Here is a 26,036-nt window from a genome sequence, read left to right as displayed (position 1 = left end):
TCAAGAGGACACACTTTATTAGCCTGTCTACATTTGGTCATCTGTCCCATTCCCATCACCTCATCTGGTACAGGGGACCACACCCCTGTGGAGCCCTGTTTGGGATTCTCAGGGTGGGAGGAGCATGGGACTGGTCTCGGTGGCGGGCCCTGGGCACTCAGCAGAGCGCCGTTCCTTTCCTGGGAAAGGCAGTACCACCAGCTTCTTTTCCTCAGGCCCCAGGTAGAGGAAGGACACATCCAGCGTGTCCCCCTGGGGATTCGTGGTTAGATCCAGCTGCACGGGAAAGGCTTCCTCCGGACTCTTTTCCTCAGAGCCCTCAGGCTCATTCAGTTCAGGCAGGTGCTGGACAGATCCTCTCGGTGCCATTATGGAGGGGGAGCTGGTGGGGGCTGTGTTTTTCTGAGAGGCCTCATCCGCCTCCGGGAGTTTCTTGGACTCTTGGGTAACAGCAGAGTTCTCACCTCCAGGGACCTGAGCCTGAAATAACAATGTTTTCAAAGGCAGAATTCTACAGAGAATGCCCCGACACACACCCTACACCACGAAAAACTGTTTTGTGACTGCATATTTGTAACATGGTCTTGGACGGCCCAGGTTCAAGTCCTGCCTCAGGTCTCCTGAGTGCTGGGATTACAGGCATGGGCCACCATACCCGTCTTTGCTTGGAGCCTTTCTGAATGCTGAGAGAAACCAGTTACCACAGTGGCTCTCAACCTCCCTAGTGCTGTGACCCTTTACTCCGGTTCCTTACGTTGTGGTGACCCCCCCCCCCACAACCATAACATTATTTTCGTTGCTACCTCATAACTGTAGTGTTGCTACTGTTATGAATCGTAATGTAAATAGCTGTGTTTTGCAACAGTCTCAGGCAACCCCCATGACAGGGCCATTCGGTTCCCAGGGGGGTTGTGAAAGGTTTGTGTACCATTGTGCTACAGGGATGGGCCTCCTGATAAAGAGATTAATAGCTAAACAGTTATTTCTTAGAGGCCAACTGGAACCCAGACCTACAGAAGCTGCACAGAAGGTCTTTGTTTTCAGAGCAGTGGTACAGAGGGGCTGAAGGATTTTTTTCGGAGGCCCCAGTGAGTTGCGCTGGCTCTCAGGAGTGGCAGCAGGTGGCTTCTTAAATTGTTTGTTTTGTGCCAGGCTCAGGACAGTACCCTCCATCCAAGTCCTCTTTACTGGTCTTAGGGATCAGGACAGGCAGGTGATGACTGTGGCAAGACCCAGACAGGTAGGTAAATGCCAATGGCCACACGCGACAGAGCAGGGAAGAAGCAAGCCCAGGCTCCTGCGGGGGTAGGCTCAGGCTCCCTCACAATAACTACCTGGTATCTGTGGATTGAAGTGACTCTCCGTGAGGCCACAGATGTTTCTTGGAGACACTGAATTTAGCACCTTGAAGGCTTAAGCTTTGCAAATTTGTAGTTCACGGTTCCTGAGTGTTCCCGCTTGTCCTTCAGGTCCATACTGTGGCTAGGAGAGCAGGTTACATTTCTCTCCTAGTGGTATGGACTTATATAGCCTAAGTAAGGTGGTCCCGGATCTTGGGAAAAACCAAAAGGGGGCACAGGAACCTAGACATACGTCACCTGATTCCACTGAAAAACACCTGGGGTTAGAATGATAATGCTCAATGGGGGAATGTCACACTCCTGCATGCCCATCGACCCAAGTTCAAACCCCAGAATGCTTGTAAAGGCGGAAGGAGAGAACGAACAGCACCAAGTTGTCCTCTGCCTCCACATGTGTGCCATGGCCCATGTGTTTATACACATACATTCTACAAACACATAATAATAATGACATTAAAAAAAGATAAATACCTGAGATTCAAAAAACTCGCAAGTCACAGTGATGAACTTTTTCGATCTTTCTGCTTGAACCAGAGAACCTTGGCAAAGACCAACGGGCTAAGAGAAAGAAAGGCGTCACATGAAGATTAAGTCACTTGGGAGTAGAAATGAAAGCCCCTTACTGTCTGCTTGTGTAGACACACAGCTGCGCCGTGCTTTTCTGCTCCTGCCTTGGAAAGGCGCAGGCTCAGAGCTGGGTCCCTCTGAATTATCTAAAAACAACCGAGTCTAGCTTGCTTCTGGCAATGGGAAGAGCGATTTTTAGGAAGGACCCCCCCCCCCCCCCGTGTCTACATACTGTCCACTGCCTGGCCCTGGGTCTACCCTTGGATCAATTAGGAGTTTCCTGTTTTCTTCTGCACAGCAGCCCTTCATGTGTTCTGAATGAATTTTTTACTGTCTCAGTTTCTTAACCTTCTGTCCATTTGATAATAAAATTATTATGGCTTTTATTAAAAATGTAATTTTTTATTTAGAACTATATAAATAAAAAGAAAAAAATCATGAGCTGCAACTCTACAAATGGTTCTCACCACTGGCAGTCCTTTGATCCTTTCTTCTAATCTCTTCCCTATGTACTACATTTTTTCACTTAGACACTAAGCTCATATTATATATAATATTTTATAACTATTTTGTCACTGAATAATGTATTGTAAAAATCTTTATATGGCATTTGATAGTCTTCTATTTTTTTTCTTCAATGATTATTTTCATAATGGCTTCCTAGTATTCCTCTGTGTTTAATAGTCTCTTTTGTCAAACAACTAAATAGAACATTTTTTTTTTTAACACTAAAACTTTCTTTTCATATATTTCTAGTTTCTTCCTTAGAGTAAATCCTTATGTGATGTTTTGATGAGCCATAGGCTCATACATTTGAATGCTGGGTCCTCAGCTGGTAGAACTGTTTGGGAAGGATTAGGAGGTGTGGCCTTGTTAGAGGAGGTGCATCACTGGTGGTGGGCTTTGGGGTGTCAAAAACCCACGCGACTCTCAGTGAGCTCTGGCTGCCTCCTATTTGTGGATCAAGATGTGAGCTCTCGGACCGTGCCTCCTTGTCTGGAACCATGCTGTCCACCATGATGGTTATGGATGCTAACCCTCTGAAACTGTGAGCTCCCCCAAAACTCTCTCTTCCATATTTCTTGGTCATAGTGTCTTATCACAACAATAGCAAAGTAATTAAGACACCCTAAAGAATTATTTTGAGATCACAGTACATGTACATTTTCAACAGTAAGTGTAAAAGTCAATCCTGCCTCAAATTTCAAAGGACTCTTAAGTATATCCGCATAAAATTTATCAAAATCCATCTGAACAGGTTCTCTGAACATTACTGTATACCCTTCTCCATGTCACATGAAGAAAAGACAAGAAATTCCTCAAGGTGGGAAAATTTATTAAAGTAAAAGGGTGGCCCAGTCTTCTCTTTTCCTCATTGTTGCCGTAGCTCAGAGGAGCTCAGAGAACCTTCCAGAGAAACTGCCAGTGGCAAGAACAGCTATCCAGGCTATCTAGAATTTTCTGAACTATCAAAATGTGTGGACCTTCTGGTGTGAGCACTGGAGTGGAGCACAGAGAGCAGGTCTGTGGGGCTACTCTTTAGTGCCAGCGTTCACCGGAGTCAATCATTTCAGTTTCTTTTTAAGAGAAATCTCTCTCCCTCACCGCTGAATTCTGCATGATTCCATTTGTATGAAGTGTCCAAATGAACAAGGCTATTGAGACAGAAATCAGATTCACAGTTTCTAGAGGCTTCGAGGACAGCAATGGGGACTGACTTAACAGAAATGGGGTTTCTTTTGAGAGCTAAGAAAAAACATTTAAACAATTGTGAAGTAGTTATGGTGGCGCAGGCTTGTGGATATACAACAAAAAGTTATTATATGCCTTAAAAATATAAATCTTACTGTGCATGAACTGTGCGTCAATAAAGCACTCAAGAAAGTACCCAGCTGTGATCCAACGCACCATGCTGATTTACGTTCCCAGTACATTTCTGACAGTTTTGGGGTACTCATCTCTTATTTTACTGAGCGTTTCTGTTGTGAAGAGTGGTCTAAAGAACGGAACACCAGGCTCTGTTCCACATCCTCTCATGATCTTTCCCCTCCTTTGCAATTGTATTACACCGATGAGGAAAATCACACTGAGAATCAAAGAAATCCTACCACTGCATCGAGACCTGCCCAAGTTCTAACTACTCGAGGGAAGGAGAAGCAGCCCACACTTTGCGACACCCCTCCCCCTCCCCGTGTAATTTGTGCTCAACAAATCTTGGTGATCTGTGAACACACATAGATTGCACAGACAGTCGCCCACTCTCACCTCAGAGTCAGAGGGCTGGAGTGAACAGCTGGCCTGGGATTGGCTACACGGTGACTCTTTGACCAAATATTCCACAAAGTAAGCAGGTCCAACTACCCACTGTCATGAAGCAAGAGTTAAGACATTAACACCTCACCCCAGGGAAAACTCAGGATTGGTAACGTTCCTTGTGTAGAACTGATCCCGGGGCACCATCAACTCACAAACTCACTGTTCCTGCAAGTCCCTACAGGCACAAGACCATGCCAGTAATCCCACTACTTAGAAAACATAAATCGGTGCCCTTCCCTGTTAAGGATGTAAAGGACACTCTAAACATTTTTTCTCAGTCAGCTTATTTTTCCTTATGAAGATTTGTCTTTTAGTTTTCATTTATATAAGAGAGCTATCAACCCAACTGAAAATATAAACAAGCCTCCGATTCTAGAACTCGAGAAGCTCAATATCTACCCCAGGCCTTAGCGAAGCAAAAGTTGTCTTGCTAACTGGTCCATTATCAGCCAGAAACGGTTCACCTGTTTCACCCCAAGCCCACATGAGACCGTGAGTCTGTCTTTCTTGCTTCAAGGTTGGAGAAACAAAACCAAGTCACCTGCTACTTGTACAAACTCCAAGGTATAACAGAAGCTGTAGGGTGGCTGAATGCACAGAGGGTCTACCAGAGATGGGAATGCAGGGAGAGGCTCTCAGGTTCTGAGCAGACAGGATGCATAGGCGTCCTTCTCCCAACCTGAAGCCTCCTAAAGCTCCAGTCTGTGTGACTGACCCGGGCATTTGACTTTTACCTGGCTCGTAGCCTTGGTGACTTTGACGAGGGAGTACTGTTTTGAGGGGTGCTCGCGGTTGAATTTCCCAAGGGACTCCGTGGCAGCTTCCAGAACACTGGGGTTTGACAAGTCAGCAGGGCTTGGGCAGTCAGGGCATATAGAATGAATCTTTCTTCGAGAAACTATTGATGAGAATAGTTTGGAAATATTCGTTTTTAGTCCTAATAATAGTCATAATCATACAACTATACCGGAGGCAAAGGCTGGACTAAAATGATAATACCCGGCATGGCAAGGATACAGTGAGAAAGACATACTGCACAGAAAGCATTTAGTTGTTGATAATATGGCAGTTAGAAGTAATAGTACTTTTCTTTATCTTTGCTTTTCTTCTTTTCTTTTCCTTCTTCCCTCCCTTCATTTCCTTGTGAGACAAGGTCTCATGAATCCCAGACTGGCTTATGTAATCAAAGGAGACCTTTAACTCCTGATCTTTTTGCCAGGAGCTTGGCTCACAGGTAGCTGCCATTGTGTTTGGGCTTCTATGGCATGAAGATCCAGGATCTTCATGCATGCTTGATACTCTACCTCCTGAGCCGATGTCCAGTTTCTAAGCAGTATTACTTTTGTAATTAAAAGGAAATCAAAGTGAGATAGCCTTGCCCCCTTATGGACTTATTCGCTACAGGAATTTTGTTCAGAACCACATAGGGAATGCCCAACCAATCGTCTGTAGGGCTACACAGAGTCAAAGATGGCAATGAATGTGGCCCAACATGAAATTATAAATACAGTTAAAACATAAGTTTTTTTCTCCAAAGCCAAAACAGTGACCACATCAGTCCCCTCCCTAGCTCAATGTCCTTTCTCATCACTGCTCCTGTAGACAAGGGCCTGTGAAAGGCCGGCATTTCATTATTGCCATGACTTACTTATCGGTCGTCCTTAGCACCAGAAATAAAACCTAACACATCCTGAGTATCCAGTAGAAGCCTGTAAAGTAAGTTGATGACATTGTGATGGCAGAAGCATACCACCTGTGGTTAGAAAATGCAAATAACTCAGAGAGCAAAACTGGTCACACCACGATGAGACCACAGAGAATGGTGACACCATCAGTACAGCTGTGGCCTCTGTAGGAGGAGCTAGAGATGGCAAATGTGTGATCACGGAGCCAGGGAATTTGCCTCGAAGTGTTTTCAGGGAAAATCCACTGTCAAATGAATATTTGGGGGATGGAGGAGGGTGATGGGAGAGCTGTGTCCAGAGCTTGCCACTGGTGCCTCATCCCCAATTCCTGACACCTGTGAACTTACTGACATCTGAAAACAGGTGTCCTCTGACTTATTTCAGTCTAGTCCTGTGTTCACAGTAAGGACGTGTAAGCTGTGGCTTGTTCAATGTTTGCTCTGGTGGTTCCTCCCTTCATTCCTTCGTTTGTTCATTTGTTCGTTCCTTCCTCGTGGCCGTCTGGGGCTTGTTAGAAACCCAGGCTCTCAGGCCCAATAGGATAAGAATCTGTACTTTAACAGTATTCACAGGGAGAGTGAGTGCACATAGTCTGTAGACATGCCCCACTTTTCGGTGACCTGCTCTTATAAAAAGCAGGATCCAGAAGGAGGGCACACATTTATTTCAATTGTCCATTCATTTCAGCCTTATTCCTGCCTGTTATTCAGCAACAGTAATGACATCTGAAACTTGATGTAAATCGGGAAGTCCTTAAGTGGGGGAGAGGGATGTGGGTCTCCTATGATAGAAGGTATAAGACTATAAATCAAGGTCGTGCATGTTCTGTATTCTATGAGTGTTTTAGCCAAAGTGGGAAAAAAAAATGTACACCAGGAAAGCACCATCGTGAAAACAGCATCGGGGACGTCCCTTAAAGAAGGGATATGGGTTCTGGGACAGAGGTCAGCAAGGCCATACTCAGTGGGAGGAAGAGGCCTAAGCAAGTGCAGAGATGGGGAAGTGATGTGTGTTCAGACAATTGCAGCAGCCGGCTGGAAGGATGTCAGGGCCCTGGCTCAGACAGAAAGGAACCTGGGGCCCACTGCTGATGTTGTGAGGCTCACATAAGACTGGAAAGGTAGGATTTGGAGCGGGACATAGCTCTTGCCGGTGATTTAGGGAGAATTCCTCTGGGAACCCAGAGGGCTGCAGTACTAAAGAATTAAGCTGTGGTTGCTATGATGAATATAAAGTAAGGAAGGAGAAACCTCATGCCAACTTGACAAAGGCCTCATTAAACGCTCTCTTCTATCTTTCGTTAAGATGTACAAAACTCTTGACTCTTACCTGGGCGGACTGTACAGTTATAAGCGAGCAAATAAAGAACTCTTCTTGGCTTGTTAATGTGAAACATTGCTTTGCATTGACCGTACACCTAGAAAAAAGAAAACACTCTTGGTGGCGTGATGCAGAGAAACCATGAGGTTAAAACCATCCCCACTCCCAAGCAGAATTTTAATTCAATGTAAGGAGAAACGTAAAATCAAGGTCTGCGGTTTCTGACGGGAAGAACTGCTATTTATCATCAAACTGTTTTCCTCCCTTAGATGTGGACTGTTACCTTCTGAGAGTTGAAACAGCTTTCCATTGCCATGTTAGCATGCTTGGTTTTTTTCTCCATCCTTTTTCTTTCGATTGCCCGATGCCAGTGAGCATGGGAAATAGGCACTCACAGGTTGAAGGTGACAAACACAGGAGAAAATGGGGCCTCCAAATCGTATTCTGGGCCACCCAGAATAAAGCTTCCTGGTCAGGAGCTTCAAGTTTGAAATTACTTGAGAAATAACCTCCTAACCCGTGTGCTCCTGGTAGAGCAAACATGTCTCTGTGAGGTCCCCATGTCACTATATCAGCTACAAGATGGCACACAGACCTTTGGTTTTCCAAATCAGGTGCAGGTTGGCATGTTCAGTCCAATAATTACAAAAGGTAATTTTGATCAAAACGTCTACTTAAAACCCCTGAAGATCCCACCTCATCTTCCATGGTGGTCTGCATCAGTGCTCGGAAATGATGCCCGAATCACCGAGAGTCAGGTGAAAACTGACTCCGTTGGTTTCGAGTCTTGTCGGTGGCCATCTTTGAAAGGTTGAGCTCGAGGCTGGAGAGACGGCTATCTTTCTAGAGGACCGGAGTTTGGTTCCCAGTTCCCTCAACAGGTGGCTTACAACCACGCGAAACTCCAGTTCTGGACACATGGGGGATGGGGTAGATGGTGGAGGGGTGGGGGTGGTCTTATGTCACCTTCTAGGCTCTCTGGGCACTGCATGAATGTGGTACACACACATGCGTGCGAGTAGGGCACCCGTACACATAGAAAAATAAAATCTTTTTTTTTTGTAAAGGAGAAAGGCTGAGGTCTGAGGCCCTTTAGTTCTATCTTTTAGGAAGCTCTCTCAGGAGACCCCTCACAATCCTCACACTGTGAGGCCTCCCTTTCCTATCCGAAAACCTCACATTAACAGTCATTAAAACTAGGCAAAATAAAACAAGCCACCCTCCATCACTGCTGCTGTCTATCCAATTCAAACACCAGACTCTCTCTCTCTCTCCTTGAGAATATAAACATTGGCTCAGCTGCCAAAGGATATTAGGGTAGAAAATAATTTGGGGCGGAACTTTGAAGTCTATTCAGCAAGACTTCAACAAGACATCGCAGGATCCCCCACCCCATACTCTAAACTTAGTCTCTAGTATTAGGATTAGCACCCAGGCCTTTTGCCTGGGAGATAAGAAAGACAGAGACACGGAGCAGGCACCTGGGAACAAGGACTTACCGACTCGTGCAAAATCCTCGGTCTGCAGTCCTTCTGCGCCTTCCTGCTGAGCACATGACAGCCAGTCTCTAAGACATCCAGCGTGAGGTAGAACACAGATCCCATCTCCTCCTACAGCAGGGTTGGAGAAATACCCAACCCCAGGTGAAACAATTCCAGGACAAGTAGACAGACGACTAGACAACAGACTGCGTCAAAGTGTGTGCGTGGTGTGTGTGTGTGTGTGTGTGTGTGTGTGACAATGCTCCTATGCTGCTGAAACTTAGACCTGGTACAGCATAGACTCACTCTTATCACTTGTTCCTATTGACAGCAAGAGAGTCCTAGCACACCTGCCGACCACAGCAGCGTGTCCAGAATGGAAAGCACCCGTTGACAAGTCCCCTGAAGTTGCCACCCCCTGGCTAGTCTCTGCAGCCTGTCCAAATGCTGCCCCCAAGGCCGTCACTTGCCTGGTAGTGCCTGTGGACATCATGTACTCGGCTGAGGCTCAGCATGTAGCCCTCCTTTTGGTCTTTGTTGATGTTCTGCAGGGCGAAGCCTGCAACTGCCAGCACTTCAGAGTCGTTACAGCTCAGGGGAGTCTGAAGTAAGAAGTCAGGGAATGGCTTTCCGGGAGGAGAGCGAGCCATGCAGCACGCAGCCAGGGTGAAGAACGCCACAAGTTGGAGCAGAGCCATTCTGTGGGGAACAAGATGAGGTGCGTACAGAGCTGTCGGGAGTGGCCCTATTGTGAGGCCGAGAGATAGACTTGAGCAGTTTTATAACCGCAATCGGAATGGCTGAATGTGACTTGAAGCACTATGTCCTAACGCCACCTTGACCCAAACATGGCATTCTCTGAGTCAATATTTTGGAGAGGATTTGTTAGTGTTTGAACGTTAGACCTGGAGTGTGCCATTCATGTAAATAAGTCGAAGTTTCCTAATTTTCCTAGTAATAATACCAAATGATTGATGAAGACACAGATTGGCTTCCATCTAGGTCTCTATCTGAGTTGAAACACTCTATCTCTCACCACTTTTGATTTTCGCTGCAGATGATCTCATGCACCCACTGTTACCTGGGCAGGAGCAGGGAGGCTTCAATCTTCCCATCTGACCTCCCACCGCCCATGCAGATGAGAGTCTTAATCCAACTGGAACTGAAAACAAGCACTAGTCCCTTTCTAGGTCCCGTATCTGAGAGGGAAACATGTTTCATCTCAACATTGTATTTAAGGAGAAAAAGCTAATGAGACCCCAAAAGTTTTCCCAAAACACTTTGGGTCTCTTCTTCCTTTTGTGCATCTAAAAATAAATTCATTAAGAGACCAAAACATGGTGCTGTTAGGAGAAAGATAATGGTGGCCATCAAGACTGACCATGATTCTCGCCTCTCTTCCGCAAGTTCTGCTTACGAGAGCTACATGAGAAGCAATTTATTTTTGTTTTGACAGGACTGCCATGTAGCTGCAGACAGCCTTGAACTTGTAATCCTCTTGCATCTGCCTCCCAAGTGCTGGGATTCCAGGTGCACATCACCATTTCTGGCTACAAAACCAAGTATCTCTCAAAACTTCTTTTCCTCTAAGACAAGGCCTCCCATAAGCTGGCAATGTTCCTTTCGCTTCCACTGAGCTACATCCCAGTGATTTTTATTTTGAGACAAGACCTCAGTAAGTTCCCCAGTCTGGCTTGGAACTAGCAACCCTGCTAATTCAGCCCCTGAAATTTCTGAGATTATAGGTGTCTATCACCATAAATGACACATATATATTGTGTGATTATGTTATGCCAAGAATCCAACCCAGGGCCTCGCATCAGACAAGCATTCCACTTCTGAGCCATACTACAAGTCACGCTAATAAGTTTTTATTTCACACACACACACACACACACACACACACACACACACACACACACCACCCCAGAAGAACTACCTCTTGATCCTGGACAGCCTAATTCAATTCCTGGCATTGTGCAGTTGCTCAATAAGAACATGTGAGTGACAGGTAGCTGTAAAGCTGACCTTTACCATGAAAGCAAAGGTCCAAGCCAGAAAGGGAGCCTACAGATTGGGCTGTCTCTGAAAGCATTCTCTAACATGAGCAAAGCCTCATTCTCTATCTCCACCTCCACCCCTGCCCAGGCTTTCTGTGTCCAATAGATGGAGGCATTACTGTGCCCATTGGTGCCCATCTGGTAGGCCAATGCACATAGTATCTTAAAGACTCCGAAGCTTTGGGGACAATACTATTTCCAGCACAATTCTCCACAGCTACTAGAGCACACAAGGGCTTTTCTGAGTCATGCTCATTTTTAATCCACAACTATATTTTGGGAATGTCTGTGTTCATAAATAAGGAGGCCAGTCTGTGAGATGTTTTCATGGGAATGTGGTGAGAGGGACCACATATTTTACGTGGGAATGGGATCTTCCAAGCAGAAGGAAAAAAATGTCCCTCTAGTCTGGATGGAAATCCAACACGTAGTAAGCCATGGCTGACAACAGGGAACCAAGCAGAAGAAGGCTTGGTTCTTCTTAATGTTGCTAAAATGTCTGAATTTACTTAAAACTTTGATTTCATATTAAACTTCGATATGCTGACTTACTTATGTTTTTAGCTAACATGGCTCTTACTAAGAAAAACTTAATTTTATGATAAATTTACTAAATAACCTTCTATGATAAATTTAATTGCATCATAGTTGAGCAGAAAATGGATTTTTGCCCTCATTTGATAGCCACTCATAGACAACTAGTTAACAGCATTTGCCTCTATTTGCTCAGTGAGTGCTGTAGACCCTCACTGAAAACCAAAGATAGCTGTGAAGTCCAACCAGGTGAGAAAACCAAGGTTCAGAAAGGGTAAAACAATCCCGAATGAATCAATGCAATAACCAGCATAGAAGCCTTTCCTTTCAGAATTTTTTTCATCAAGGATAGGGAGATGGTTTAGCCAGTAAAGATGCTTGCTGGCAAGCCCGATGACCTGAGTTCAATTCCTGGGACCCTCATGTCAAAAGAAGAGAACTGACTTCTGAAAGTTGTCCTCTGACCTCCACATGTACACAGTGGCCCATGTACCCCCATCCTTCACCCCATGCACAAAAACAAACAAACAAACAAATAAACGAAAGGTATTTTTTCATCACAGTGATGATTAGAACACGGCCTGAACTACTCTTTCATTTACGAACCATCTGAGTTGGGGACGCCACTTACCTGCTCTAGGCCAAGCTGCCAACTCTGTCAAATGCACGACTCATGACCCTGCAGGAAGGCTAGAGCAGCAGCTGGGGCATTGCTAGATGTTGCATAATACAGCTACCTGTCACTCACAAGTTCTTATTGAGCAACTGCACAATGCCAGGAATCGAGTTAGGCTGCCTGGAACCAAGAGGTGGTAAGACTGACGTGATTCAGACATGTCCCCAAAGCTCAGATACTGGACATGTAATACGACTTATGAAACTGGCAGAGCGGTGACACCTTTAAGGAAAAGATTAAGTCCCAGGGGCCTGGTCCATTTCGGGTGAGTGAGTTGGTAATGTACAAACTCACCTGGGACACAGCGGGAAGGCTGTCCCCAGTGGACCTCCCAGCCTCCAGAACGGCGAGCAGGACTCTGCGACAGGACAGACCACATAAAGAAGATGCAGCTCGCATACAAGTTGTTAGTAAAGACTGATTTACAAACCCAGATCTGTGGGCTCTGGGCTGTGCTTTCAAATGGGAATGAGATGAGAAAATGGGTTTTAAAATGGGAGGGGGTTACTTTAAGAAACACAAATTGAGAGTCCATTAAATTGGGGAGGCTCTGGAACTTACCCCCCAAAAAAAATTTCTTTTTAACAACAACAGCAACAAAAAAAATCAAAGTCCGGTGTAAACACTGGGACTAGAAAACAATAGCTAACCTCTAGATAGGAGCTTTCTACTCTTAACCAATAAAATTAAGTTTGTTTCCCTTGTTTCTGCAATTATACTATACAAGTTTACCCTCTCGTAATCCCGGACTCATACATTAATGAATGCTTTAATTTTTTTTTTAAAGTTTAAATGTGCTTAAGTTTTCCTTTGTCAATTGAAAAAGATCAGATATTCAAATTCTGAGGTTGAACAGATTCAGTTTCAGCCAGCGGCGGACACACAGTCATGGGGCTCTCTCTGCTGGCATGTCCAAGGCCTGAGGAAACATACCCGATATACTCAGGTAGAGGCCACTGGGGCAGCCTTAATGAGAGGCAGGTACAAACAGGGTAAAGCGATCCCAAACCACACGGTAGACTGGACTTTACCCAAGACCCTGCATCAGCCCTTGTCCGTGTGTGCTAGGCTAGTGGACATCCCTGTTTAAGCCCAGTTTCCTCCTCTGTGAGGGGCTTTGAACCATGCGGTGGCTAAGGGCACTTTCAGCGGCCTGCCTCTCTCTGCACTGGACGCCGTTCCATCCCGGCAGCTGCTGCTCAGAGCCTTTGGGGTGGAACTTGCTCACTGCCGTCAGGGGCTGTAGGTTTTAATATACCTGAGCCCAGCCTCCTTCCAGCTTGCAGCGTATGGGACCCTGGGAGGGAAGAGGCCAGACTGGTTGCCCTAGCTAGAGGTGGTCTCCATAGCTCATGGATCTGCTCCTTTCTCCCCACCTTCTAGCCTAGCCTTTGTCTTTCCTTCCTTCCACAGACACTGAACAGCTTCTCCACATGTGGGTGAAGGACTAGGACTCTGTAAAAGTAATGCTGGGTTCTCAAACCATGCCCTGCCCTGTACTAAATATTGTGTTTCTTCTCCTGATCCAGGGATTTAGGTGGTAATATGATTTCTATGGTACAGGGAAGCTTAGAAAGCTTGCCCAAGACTTTCAGTGAGTTCCTGCCCTTAAGGAGTCCATACTATAAACATATGGTAGGAGACCTTCCTGCAAGAGGTAGCCTTCAGCCAGAGGCTGGAGCCATGGTCCAGAGGGTCCTGATGGGCAAGGTGGAGAGGATGGGCCAGGGATGAGGGTCATGGCAGTGCTGTGTAACATTTGCCTACAATCTAAATCTTCCCTCCTGGAATTTGAAGGGAGGACGACAAGGCCCAGGAAGCTCAAGAAGCTTAGGAAGTTCACAAAGTTACAAGACTCACCAGGCCACTCCCCACCATAAGTAACTGCTAAGATCTGAGGGGACTCTGGAGTGACAATTGCTCAATTTCTGTGGGGGGAATGACACAGCTTTTTCGAGCCAGAATAGAAAAGACCACGAGGAAGAAAAGGAGCCCTCGGTCTGGAGTCTGGTTGAAGCCTCTCACCAGCTAGGCAGCAAGACTTTTGACATAATTAATGTTTGTTGGGAAGGGTGATGGCACAGAGAGAATATTTCTTTCATGTATTGATGTTTCATATCAAAATGGCAATGAACCAGAGATAAAGCCTGGCTGCACGTGACCTGGAGTTGACCTATTCAGGAAGCTGTTAACGTTGTTTACAGTAAGGACATCTCTTCTTCCTTTAGCCCTGTCATTCATACTTTTCCCCTATTGGTTTTGATTCTATCAGCTTTCCCCAGGAACTGCCCTGTTCCCATGGAGGCTCATTAGCCACCCCTTGAAGACAATAGCCTCCAGAACCACAGAGCTGTGTGTGTGACTATTGCTAAGACAGTGTAGCATATCTGAGAAGCTCACACTATCTCAGGTGTGTCCTTCTTTCTTCCCGAATCTTTCCTCTTAACCCCGGTGTTTAAAAATCATGTGAGAACATCCCTATCAAATCCTGGCTGCTTCATGCTGGCTTGCCCTAACATCAAAGCCAAGGATCTGGTTCTCCCTGGGTCAGCTTATGGCAGGCTGCAGCGTGGCCACCTCCAGTGACAATCACTGCTTTCCAGTGATGGAGCTGCCTTTGAGTCACCCGTGCTTTCATGAGTAACTTCTCACCCATACATAATAAGTTCATAGGTCACCAGGAATAGACTCCAGTAAAATGGTTTCTTTGCTTTGTCCTTGATGTGGTTTCCGGGGTAAGTGTATATTTGTTAACATCTGCCCAGGAATAGTCACGCTCAAGCAATTAAAGAAAGAAATGGATCGTGACATCTGTAGGAAAATGGATCCAAAAGGAAATCCTTTTTAATTAGCAAAACAAGTCAGGCTCACAGAGACAAATATGACATCCTTTCTTTACAATGTGGAACCTAGATTTAAAATTGTGTGTCTGTGTGTGCTTGCCATGCTTTTCCTAACAGTCTCGACTTGCTTTCTATAAACTAGATGCTGTTTATTCTGCCAACCCACCAAGTAGCTTGAGGCCACCTCTTGGCATTCTGTCTCAGGTCCTTCCTCCTAGAACCTGGCTCTATGTTACTTTAATCACATCTAGTAACATAAGGAAAAATTGACTGTTTAAAGCACATTTTCTCCATCAACCGTGTCCCCGAGGAAAGTCTGCCTACTGCATTGTGAGTGGGACATCTTGTTAAAAAACAAACAAGCAAGACCTCAAACAAACAATCCTTTTTGTGGAGTGGTCAGTAGTAGAGACCACTGCTGGCTTCAAGCAGGCATTGGTTTAACTCCAGTTCTGTGCTTACCAATGGGAACCCAGGAAGAGTTTTCCACACCACGCATGTAGGCTGTGCGTGAGGATCAGTGAATAGGGTTTGACCCTGCATTTGACCTCTGTACTGCACCAAAAAGATCAAAGGGGAGGTCCACCCACATCACATACTCACAGTCCTGTTGATCTCAGAGATGTCTTCCCAGAGAAGCAGCACTCTGGGGGTGGGGGGTTGGGGGCGGCTCAGCCTTGCAGCTTGCAAGGTTTTCCTGAGGAGCCAGGTCACTTAAGCTGGGAACCAACTCACACAAGCCACTGGTGTAAAAACAAGAAGCTCACCTGTTAATTTACAAACCGAGGGATCCTCTCCTGGTGCTCCCAATAGAGCCTCAGAGATCTCGGCAGGAGCGCCCTCTGATTGCCTTTTTATAACCTGCAAATGAGTGAGCCATCCCTTCAGAACCCGGAGAATAATTCACTGCTTAGCTGGGTTTCAGGACTGGCGTACACCCTAGATGTGAGTTGGAGGCAAGGTTCTTGAGAGAATAGGCTCTAATTAGGTTCCGAGTCTTCCCAAGGAGACACCCAGCACTTTGTTCCCGCCCAGGGCTTTTCCCGGAGTGCTTCACAGGCCCACCCATAGGGCGTGGCTCCTCTGCAGAAGGCCTTCTACAACCGGAGGTGCTGAGCACGGGTCTCATCTGGCTGCCAGCGGCATTGCCAGGCATGGGTAAGTCCAGGGCGTTCACACAGAATGACAAGAGTGAGGCTACACTACGAGAGCATACGTGAGAGACAAGAGCAAGTGTGGATGGGAAGACCTAAGGTGAGAGGTGACAACCCAGACTGGGGTGACAGAGGAGAGGGAAAGTAATAGACTTTCTTTGCTGGAGAGACGGTCCAGGGGACGGGAGTACTGGCTGTCTTCCAGGGAGGTTGGGTTCATGTTCCAACACCCACAAGACGGGCTAATAACTAATCACTAGAGCCAGTAACTCCAGTTCCAGGGAATCTGATGCCCTCTTTTGGCTACCATGAGCACTGCACACATATGGTACACAGACATATATGCAAGCAAAACATCAAAACGTATTAAAATAAAAATCTTAAAATGAAGGCTTTAGGAAGCCTTTAGGAAGGCTCTAATTTTCCAACTCCTAAGCCAGGCTAACAGCTGAAGGCCTGGTGGCTGAGCTGAGCAGACCCCTGCAACTCTGTCACAGGAAGACAATGTGTCAGCCTCTTTGTCAGTGAAAATCCTAACTTACCCTTCATAAATCTCCTAGGAAACACAGAGGTATGCTCACCATGGATATTTAAGGACATGTGCAGAAGGGAGGGAGGGATGGAAGAAAAGAGGCAGGGAGAGAGAGAGAAATCATTGAGATTCCATGAAGGAAACTACTCAAAAGTCTGACTAGTTATTTCTTTCTGAGAAGTGGTTTCCTCCCTCCTCTGAAGGTTGGTGACAGGAGACTGTTGGGACATTAGAAGTCCATGCTTCCATCCCTCTGATGTCATGCCTGTAATATGATCCACATTTGATCATAATCACAAGGTTTGACAGGCCCTCAGAGTTGGCAGGCCAAGCTTACTGTTTTGAAGTGATATAATGAAAATCCTGAGAAAGCAGACATCCGTCTAAGAGCGCATCCAACCACGGAGTCAGGGAACGCCAGCATCCCCAACCTAGTGTGCCTCACAGCCTGTTGTACCTGGTGTTTGCTGTTCTTGGCCATCATGGGTCTTGGCGGGTCAATCTTCAGACAAACACAACTGCCCTTTAATACAGGATAAACTCCACATGGCTTTGATCTGGTGTCCTGGATGGAAGGATCACTGGCCTCTGGTGGGCTTACATCTGAGGACAGTGACCTCAGGCCCTGGGATCCATGTTGGTGCTGACGTTGGCCTGGGTGGTGGGGTGCTGAGTGGGAGGAGGGGACCTGGAGGGATGCTCTGTTGGGATGGACCGAGCCAGAGCTTACAGTCGGATGGACTCTGTTACTGGCTGTGTGACTTCAGGTACAGGTATTTTTTTTTTCTCTCCTGATATCAGTTTGCTCATCAATAAGAATGTAGAAGCTAGTGAGACGGTCCACGGATAAAGGTGCTTGCTGCGAAGTATGACAGCCTGTAACCTCCAGAATCAACCACAGAGGGAGAGAACTGTCCATCACGTGTTGTCCACTGACTGCCGCACTCTGACGAGCACACATCTCCCCCGACTCCTGTGCGCATGAAACAAATAAGCAAAAATGTAATTTAAGAAAGTAATTAAGTTAAAAATATAGACAACATTCATATTTACATGAGACCATGCAGACAGCGCATGCCTAGTGAAAACAGTAAAGTCTAATTAGTAATTGATTGATTTTTGTTCTTTTTTGCTCTTTGTCCAAAAATATCAATGCTTATAACAGAGGTGGGTCTGCTGAGACAATGTTCACTCTCAGTTATTAAACTTTTCTTCCCATTAGAAGATCATCACCAGGGTGATTTGTGTCCTATTAGAAATCCCAGGAGACCTGCAAGCTGGTGGAAAACAATCCACACTGCTTAGTAAATAATTATTCACTGTCTGAGATTTTCTTCTGCGCACATACCACGCCCGTTTTATATATAGGTAATATAATGTTATAATTGTGTGTTGTAGCTTGATTAAAAAAGCCAATAGTAGATTGTGAATAACTAACATATAGATAAACCCATTTTTATAGTTTAATTTTTAATTACTACATGGAAACTTTTGGACAGTTGCTGCAATTCTCCAAACCAGAGTTTTCTTTGTGAGACATTTAGATTGTTTCTAGTGTTCTTTTACTATGGTAAGCACTGTTTCAGCTAACATTCTCTGTGGGTAAATCTGTTTAATTGTTTAGTTATCTTCATTATTGTCATAGTATAACTGACGCAAAGGGAGCAACTGGGTCAAAGGTAATCTCCAATGTGAATGCTTTCTCTGTGACAGGTTCTCCAGCAACATTGTAAAGACAGAATTCACAGTGGCAGTGAGTGAATCATCAGCCGTGAGCTTCACTGGAATGCTACAAGCACGGGAAACACAAAACCTTTCTCATGCAAGGGCGGGGAGGGGCTGTGAAGCTCCTTGGATCTGAGGGATAAAAAGGCTGTCCCTTCACGTGAGTAATGTCCTAAGCTCTTCTCCAACGGAGCGAAACATCATTTTTGTGACAGGCATGGTGGCAGGTGCTGAGGATGAAGAACTAAACAGCTTATCCTACTGGCAAGATGGCTCCGTGAACAAAGCACAGGCCTCGTGAACCTGGTCAACCCAGCGAAGGTGGGAAGGGAGAACGGATTCTGAAAGTTGCCCTCTGACCTTCAGGCATGTGCCCTGGCATGCAACTCACACATTCTACACACAAAATAATAATAATAAGGTCCTTTTTTTTTTTTAAGCTTTAGAAAGCAAACCCATGCCCTAGGAGGCAAAAATTTTAGTTTTTGAGTTTAACCACGGATAGTGTAAAGCTTAGGCCCTGGCTCAGACCTGGGGGACTTGGGTGGGGATTACCAGGGATTCTTGAAGGACTTGGCGTCTGATGTGAACTTTGAAGAACCGATAGGGTTAGTCCATGAAGACCTAGGGAGTTCAGATGGATATTATGGTCATAGCCTCCAAGCGAGAACAATATTACAGGTTCAGAGAATAGAACCAGGAATCTATGAATCCAAACCCAAACCTTCAAGGCTTTTTAGGGTCCAGGGAGATGGCTCAGACAGCTTGTTCGTAACCACGAAGATTTGAGTTCAAGCCCTCAGCACTCACTCGGAAAGCTGGGCGTGGCTGCAGATGCCTGTGACTCCAGCTGGGAGGGCAGGGGAGACAGGAGGATCCTGGAAGCTCACTGGCCGGCCAGCCAAAAAGGTAAAGGTCCGGCTCAGAGGGACACACTGTCTTGTGTGAGTGAGGTGGATCACAATAGAGGCTTCTTCTGGTTCCTTCTGCATTCATGTGCACAGGCATGGCCACCTGCATACACATCCACATACAAGACACACATGCTCACATAGCATCCACACCCATGCACACATATATGTAAAACATATGTACACACACACACTTACATGCACACACACACAAGCACAGCACTCACATGCATATGTAATCACACATACACACTCTTATTCATACATATGCACATTCGAACACACTCACACATATACATACAAAACGCATGTACACGCTCACATATACACACCCACACATATAGTACATACGTGCACACATATACACAGGCACAAATGCACACGTGTCCTCACTTGCTCGTGCGCGCGCACACACACACACACACATATACACAAACATAAACCCTTTTAAATGAATGTCTGAATTTCAGCCCATTCCATGGTAAGAACTGAGAAACCCCTTGCTCCCGAGGCTTGCGGAAGACCTCAGTCACCACAGGACTGCCAACGAGCAGTCAGGGATGAAAGACAGCTTGCCTGGTGAGAGCAGGCCGGCACGCTTAGTGATGACCTCCTTGTACCGGGGGCATCTGACTGGGATGTTCGGCAAGTAGCAACATAATCTTGAAAGTGTTCTTCTTTGAATTAAGATGCCTGAACTAAAAAAAAAAAAAAAATTTTGGCTAACCAGGCCCCTAATAGTGTAAGTAGCTTTTTGTTTTGTTACTGGAAATAGAACTCAGGACCTGGGACATTCTAGGCAATTGCTCTGCCCCTAAGCCACAATATCTCCATATGTATATATGTACATTTTTTTTCCCATTATTTCTGTAGTGTTGGGGATCCAGTTCGGGGCCTTGCACAGGCTGAGACAGTATTCTGCCACTTGATGCATCTCCAGCAAAACTGACGGGCAAGCCGGAACCAGAGGACCGGCTGTGATGATTAGCATAGGCCTCTAAATTTGAAAGGCCCAGGATCTGTAGGATACCCTTCTCACCAAGGTTATGGCCAATGAGACAGGCACAGGCACTGTCTAGCCTGTGAGCTTTGGCTCACACACATGGCTTCCAGTCTGCCCTCAAGTCCTCTGTTCCAGATGCAGCTCTTTTCCTCAAAGCCCATTCTGGACCTCGGACCCCACCACACAGCATGGAGATAGCTTTCTGGGGACCATATGTCTAGGCCCCATAATTGGATAATGAGGTTCCTTACACTGCCTCTCCCTGGGTCTGTTGAATCTGGCTGGACTCTAGCTAATACAGTCCTGAGTGAGGGAAACCTCAGAGATGGAAATAACCATGGGACAGAAGGGATGGATTTGAGCTATTTTTGAAGAGCCAAGTCCCCATGGACAATCAAACATGGTGGCATGGGGGAAAAGGTTGAGAATGACCCAGACTGTCTGAGAGTCTGTGACTGTGTCAAGGACTTTTGTTACCAATGGCAACGTGCTATGGAGGGTTGCTGTCTGGACCAGCCGTGCACGGCTTTTAGACGCCTTAGCCAAAGGACGGAAGAAGCACACACAGGCTGCCTAGAGGCAAGGAAGATTTATTCAGATCAAGGAAAATTATAGTGTAGATCAGATGTGCTGCAGGTGATCAGGGGGCTCCCTGGGTTAGAGTCCTCAAGGGTTCAGGTTACTGTCTGGGGACTTTATGTTGTCTACAAGGAGAAGCTGCTTGCTAAGGGTGTGGCTGGGGTGTTTCTCTGTCCTGGCTGAAAGACTTGGGTTATATAAGCAGTTCTACTGAGCATGTCCCTTTCCCATGATGCATGCGGCTTTAATCACATGAGTGTTAATGTATAAACATAGGCGTGAGATAATAGACTCACCCTAAAAGTCGATTCAGAGGACACAGTTTGCTGTATTGTACACGTACCCCAAATAAGCATTGCTGACCTTACTTGTCCATCTACCACATAGTTTCAGGATCCAGGACTTGTCTGAATAGAATCAGGAAGTAACTTTTCAAGGGGTTGCTAGAAGGAATGAATTATTTCCATTGTTTACGTAAGTATCTGCACAGCCTGATGCAGGCGGGGGTTCAAGTTGCACACGGGTTGTTATGTGTATTGCTCGGAAGAGGTTGTGCTGATTGCTCAAGCCAAATGAAGTCCCAGGATGCTAACCTGTTCCTACACTTGCCTACCTCAGGAGTCCAGCAGAGTTGGAAGGGAGAGGTGTGAAGATTGCAGTTTTCGTCTTAAATTTAAAGGGCCCAAGGGATGCTTAAATGGTCTATGTGGGGATTTATAATTGCTGCTCGCTTTATGAACCTGAAGCCTTGTTTGTTTGTTTTGTGGTGCGATTTCATGTGTCCCGGGCTGGCCTGGAACTCGCCATAAAACAGAGGATGCCCTCAAACTCTTGATCTACTAGTTCTTACCTACAGAGGGCTGGGATTATAGGCACACATCACCACACATAATGTGGACCTGAAGTTTATTTATTTTTTTAATGTTTTAATTTTTTTAATATTTGTTACAGTTTATTAACTTTGTATCCCAGCTGTATCCCACTTCCTCATTCCCTCCCAATCCCACCCTCCCTCCCTCATCTCCTCCCTGCCCCTTTCCAAGCCCACTGATAGCAGAGGACCTCCTCCCCTTTCATCTGACCCTGGTTTATCAGGTATCTTCAGGACTGGCTGCCATGTCTGCCTCTGTGGCCTAGCAGGCCTGCTCCTCCCCACCCCGGGGTGGGGGGGAGGTCAAAGAGCCAGACATTGAGTTCATGTCAGAAACATTCCCTGTTCCCCTTACTAGGGTACACACTTGGATACTGAGCTATCATGGGCTACATTCGAGCAGAGGTTCTAGGTTATATCCATACATAGTTCTTGGTTGGATAAACAGTCTCATAAAAGACCCCTGTGCTGAGATATATTTGGGAGTTAATATGACCTGAAGAGGACAGGAGCTCCACAAGGACCTGAAGTTTAAAGAGAAGAGCAGAAGCAACATATGGGGATTAGGACATAGACTCTGTCAGCAGCAGCAGAGATGAGACTCTGAAAAAGCTGTGTTTAAGTGGAAAGCAGAGGAAGATGAGCTAGTGAAAGACTGTCAGGATGAAAGGCCCACAGGAGAAAGCCCAGGCCCAAAGGTAAGGAGAGAATGGATCTTATAAAGAAAAGGGCGGTCAGAAGGTGAGTTGCCATAGAGAACTAGACCAAAACCAGGAATTTATATGTATCCACTGGTTTCAGAGCCCAGGAGACACCTGGAGACAGACCTTAGAGCAGCAGTTCTTAAGATGTGGTTAGCGACCCCTCTGGGGAGAAATGACCCTTTTCACAGGGATCGTTTAAGACCATTGGAAAGCACAGACATTCAGAGTATGATTCTTAGCAGTTGCAAAATGACAGTTACGAAGTAGCAACAAAGTGATTTTGTGGCTGGGGGGGGGCACTATAACATGAGGAGCTGTATAAAGGGTCACAGCGTCAGGAAGGTTGAGAACCGCTGCCTTAGAGGATCTTCAGAGAGTGGTGAGGGAAAACACCAGGCCGTAGCGAAATGCTGCGTGGGAATGGAGGCATTGAACAGGCCATGTGCAGACCATGTCTTTAAAGCCTGGCTGTAAAGAGGAGAGCAACACGCAGAGGGGCCATGGGGTTGACAAAGGGTCCAGCGCCAAGCAGAAGACTGAAATTTTTATGAAGCCCACTGGATGCATCAAATCTACAGGATTCGGTAAGACTAAGAATAAAAGCATAGGTGAGAAGAGTAAGATGGGAGTCTTAGGTGTGTTAAAAATCTAGGGGTGGGGCAGGAGAGATGGCTCAGAGGTTAAGAGCACTGGCTGCTCTTCCAGAGGTCCTGAGTTCAATTCCCAGCACCCACATGGTGGCTCCCAACCATCTATAATGAGATCTGGTGCCCTCTTCTGGTGCAGCTGTACATGCAGGCAGAACACTGTATACATAATAAATAAATAAATAAATAAATAAATAAATAAATAAATAAATCTTAAAAAAAAGACCCAAACATTAAAAAAAAAATCTAGGGGTGGCAGAGGAGATAAAGACAGAAAAGGATGTCCCAGTTGGAGACAGACCATGAGACTAAAGAGCGTAAAGAGGAAACACACCAATGGTTTAGCAATGAGAATGTCAGCTCTTCCCCCTTCTCTGAGCAATCTTGTTGTGTTGGTGTGAATACGTGTCAAAGGAAGTGGCTTGAGATGTAATATAAATAATCAAGGCAGTTAAAAGTTGACACTTTAGGGGAAAAATAATGCCAAGTTTAAGTAATGGTTAAGGATCCCCGAGGTGGGAAGGGAACACTCATATTTTGGCTGTGCTGGTGAGAAAAATCTGTTTGGAAAGTTGGTAATAAATATCCAGGGTTAGGGGCTGGAGAGATGGCTCAGAGGTTAAGAGCACTGGCTGCTCTTCTAAAGAGGTTCAATTCCCAGCACCCACATGGCAGCTCACAACTATCTGTAACTCCAGTTTCAGAGGATCTGGCATATTTACATGTAGGAAAAACACTAATGTACATAAAATAAAAGAGAAATAATTAAAAAATACCAAGTTGTGTTGATATTACTGTGGAATATTGTTTATAGTTATGAATTCTGCCATAGAAAGTATTCGTTTAATGTAGGAAAAATTATGCAACATATCTATTGAAGGCCATGGAGGGTGCTGCTTACTGGCTTGCTTAGTCTGATTTCTTATAGACCCCAGGACCACCAGCCCACGGGTGGGCCTTCCCCCATCAATCACTAATTAAGAAAAATGCCTGATATTATGGAGGCATTTTCTCATTTGGGGCTCCCTTTTCTCTCATGTCAAGTTGACACAAAACTAGCCAGTTCAGCAGCATTTAGAAAATTTGTTTTTTAAAGGCATTAAAAAAAAAAAGACTTTATCCTCTAAAAGCATGGAGAGAAGTAGTGGAAGTGGCCTGAGGCAAATGCAGGCCACTGGTCAAGGAAAAAGTAACTTTTGAGGGTTTTCTGAAAATGTTTATAGTAGGTGCAAAGACTGAGGCTAATAGCAGAGAGGAGGGAGATTGAGAAGGAAAATCACAGTGATAGGCTGTAGAGATGCTGTGGTCAATTATGGAGCATATATGACACTGGCCCCTTAAGATAACAGAACACAATATTTCTCATCACCCAGTGACATGACGACAGTTGGAGCATCATAGCAACACATCTGTCATGTTTTGCTGGTGATGCTAAGCAGACTGTCAGAGAAGACTGCTCCAGCAACAGTTCCATACTTAGCCCTTGATAATGATAGTAAACGAGTTAGTTTCTGTGTTTACGACTCTATGCTTCTGTCACCAGAGCGCAGCCCTTCTGCTTCTTACAGGAATTTACTGTCCAACAGTAGGCATGTTCCAGCAGCTGCAGCTGCACACAGCTTCTGTTTACTAGGTCTCTAGACTGTGTCAAGAGACATGTCTGAGCAATTGTGTGTAAATCATGTCTGTGACGTTAACCCCACAAATCCCCTTCCTTTTCCAATCTGGACTTGGTAGAATAGCCCTGGCAGAAAAGGATGCTGATATAAAGAAGGATCCTTCTGCCGTCAATGAGGTAGGAACCCAAGAAAAACACTTCCAGCATTCACAAGTGCTCCATTCCACACAGTGGGCTTCAAGACATGTTTCCCCAGCCAGGTGTGCTGGTTTTTAATCCCAGCACTCAGAGGCAGGAGGACCTCTGTGAATTCAAGGCCAGCTTGTCTACATAGTGAGTTCCAGGATAGCCAGGGATACATAGAAAGAGACCCCCCCGGTCTCATGAAATCTAGAAATTTGCTGATAAGAAATGAGGGACTTCAGATGTGTGCATTAGTGCCAACTTCAACAAAGGATCTGAGTATGTTCCCTGCTTGACCCATGTAGGTTTGTCCAGAAGACGTAACAAAGAAAAGGATTAACTGAGCAAGCACTACACTTTGTGTTTTATTTCAACTTGATACAAGGTAGGTGAAGAGTTTAAGTTAGCCTGGGTGACTCCATTTTGATTGGCTTGTGGGCAAGCCTGTGGTGCATTTTCTTTATTTGTGATTGATTGGGAAGGGTCAGGCTGACTTTGGGCAGAGCCATCTCTGGGCTGGTGGTCCTCAGAGCTATAGAAAGTAGGCCGAGCAAGCCATAGAGAGAAAACAGGTATTCAGCAGCACTCTTCTGTGGTCTCTATGTCGGTTCCTCTCTCCAGGTTCCTGCCCTGCCGCCGTTATTACCCTGACTTCCCTCAGTGAGGGACTGTGATACAGAAGTACAAGCAAAATAAACCCTTCGCTCCTTATGCTGCTTTAGGTCATGGTGTTTTATCTGAGCAAAGGAAACTCTAACTAAGCCACTTTATAAGCTATAGCACCATCACCATATTAAAAACCTACAGACCATCCATGTGGGTGAGGACTACAGAGTGCCGGATAAAGTTACAAAACTGCCAAGAAAGGAAGAAATGAAGTAAGGAAAGAAAGAAGGAATGTCCCTGATGATGCACTCCTCAAGAACCATTACTTCTGTTACAAGATACACAACTATATTCCGGGAAGGCGCAGGTGGACGCTGTAACCTGAGGCAGGTAGGACTTACTCAGAGCTGCAAAGAAGGTGAGAATGGGTGACTTGAAAATATACTGGAGGAAATTCTTTGCTGATAATACTTCATTTGGCAACTGAGCTATTCATCTTTTGAGGGTTGCGACGTAGACACGTGATTGGGGACTTGAGAGGGGCAAACAGATCAGCCATTGAAGGGACTGGGAGACAGTCACAAGAGATGAAAAGAATGCTGACAGCTTTCCTGTGGCCTCGTCTAGAAGCACAGAGCAACTCGGGTCAGTGCATCAATA

General features: G+C 45.6%; 1 protein-coding gene and 1 long non-coding RNA gene across 6 annotated transcripts; one reads left to right on the top strand and one right to left on the bottom strand.

Annotated features, from left to right (window-relative positions):
- Positions 1-15,854, bottom strand: Fetub (fetuin B). Of its 5 annotated transcripts, none has more exons than XM_055624919.1 (9): positions 15,611-15,805; positions 12,295-12,358; positions 9,201-9,429; positions 8,749-8,859; positions 7,259-7,346; positions 4,979-5,142; positions 4,194-4,292; positions 1,833-1,919; positions 1-480 (listed from the first exon to the last, which is right to left on the bottom strand). In XM_055624919.1, the coding sequence occupies exons 3-9, from the start codon at positions 9,426-9,428 to the stop codon at positions 109-111; spliced, it is 1,149 nt and encodes a 382-aa protein (XP_055480894.1). In that variant the 5' UTR covers position 9,429; positions 12,295-12,358; positions 15,611-15,805; the 3' UTR covers positions 1-108. The 5 variants fall into 5 exon arrangements, with proteins under 5 accessions (XP_055480894.1, XP_055480895.1, XP_055480892.1 ...); XM_055624920.1 differs by lacking the exon at positions 15,611-15,805 and adding an exon at positions 15,447-15,550; XM_055624917.1 differs by lacking the exon at positions 12,295-12,358 and having other exon boundaries at positions 15,611-15,854.
- A 5,946-nt stretch (positions 15,855-21,800) lies between these two features.
- LOC129689758 (uncharacterized) lies at positions 21,801-26,036 on the top strand. The gene is made up of 3 exons (XR_008722168.1): positions 21,801-22,906; positions 25,076-25,155; positions 25,578-26,036. It is a non-coding gene; the product is annotated as an uncharacterized LOC129689758 (long non-coding RNA).

The sequence above is a fragment of the Psammomys obesus genome, unplaced genomic scaffold (genome assembly GCF_907164565.1).
Source record: "Psammomys obesus unplaced genomic scaffold, mPsaObe1.curated_primary_1811, whole genome shotgun sequence".
NCBI lineage: Eukaryota > Metazoa > Chordata > Mammalia > Rodentia > Muridae > Psammomys > Psammomys obesus.
Note: the sequence above shows the minus strand (reverse complement) of the source record. Positions and strands in the feature narration are given on the sequence as shown.

Excerpts from the sequence above, each read along its gene's own strand:
- Fetub (XM_055624917.1), bottom strand. The coding sequence starts at position 9,428 with ATGGCTCTGCTCCAACTTGTGGCGTTCTTCACCCTGGCTGCGTGCTGC. Across the intron at positions 7,347-8,748 it reads CGAGGATTTTGCACGAGTCG|GTGTACGGTCAATGCAAAGC; the intron begins GTAAGTCCTTGT and ends TCTTTTTTCTAG. Across the intron at positions 4,293-4,978 it reads TCACCAAGGCTACGAGCCAG|TGGGTAGTTGGACCTGCTTA; the intron begins GTAAAAGTCAAA and ends GCTTCATGACAG.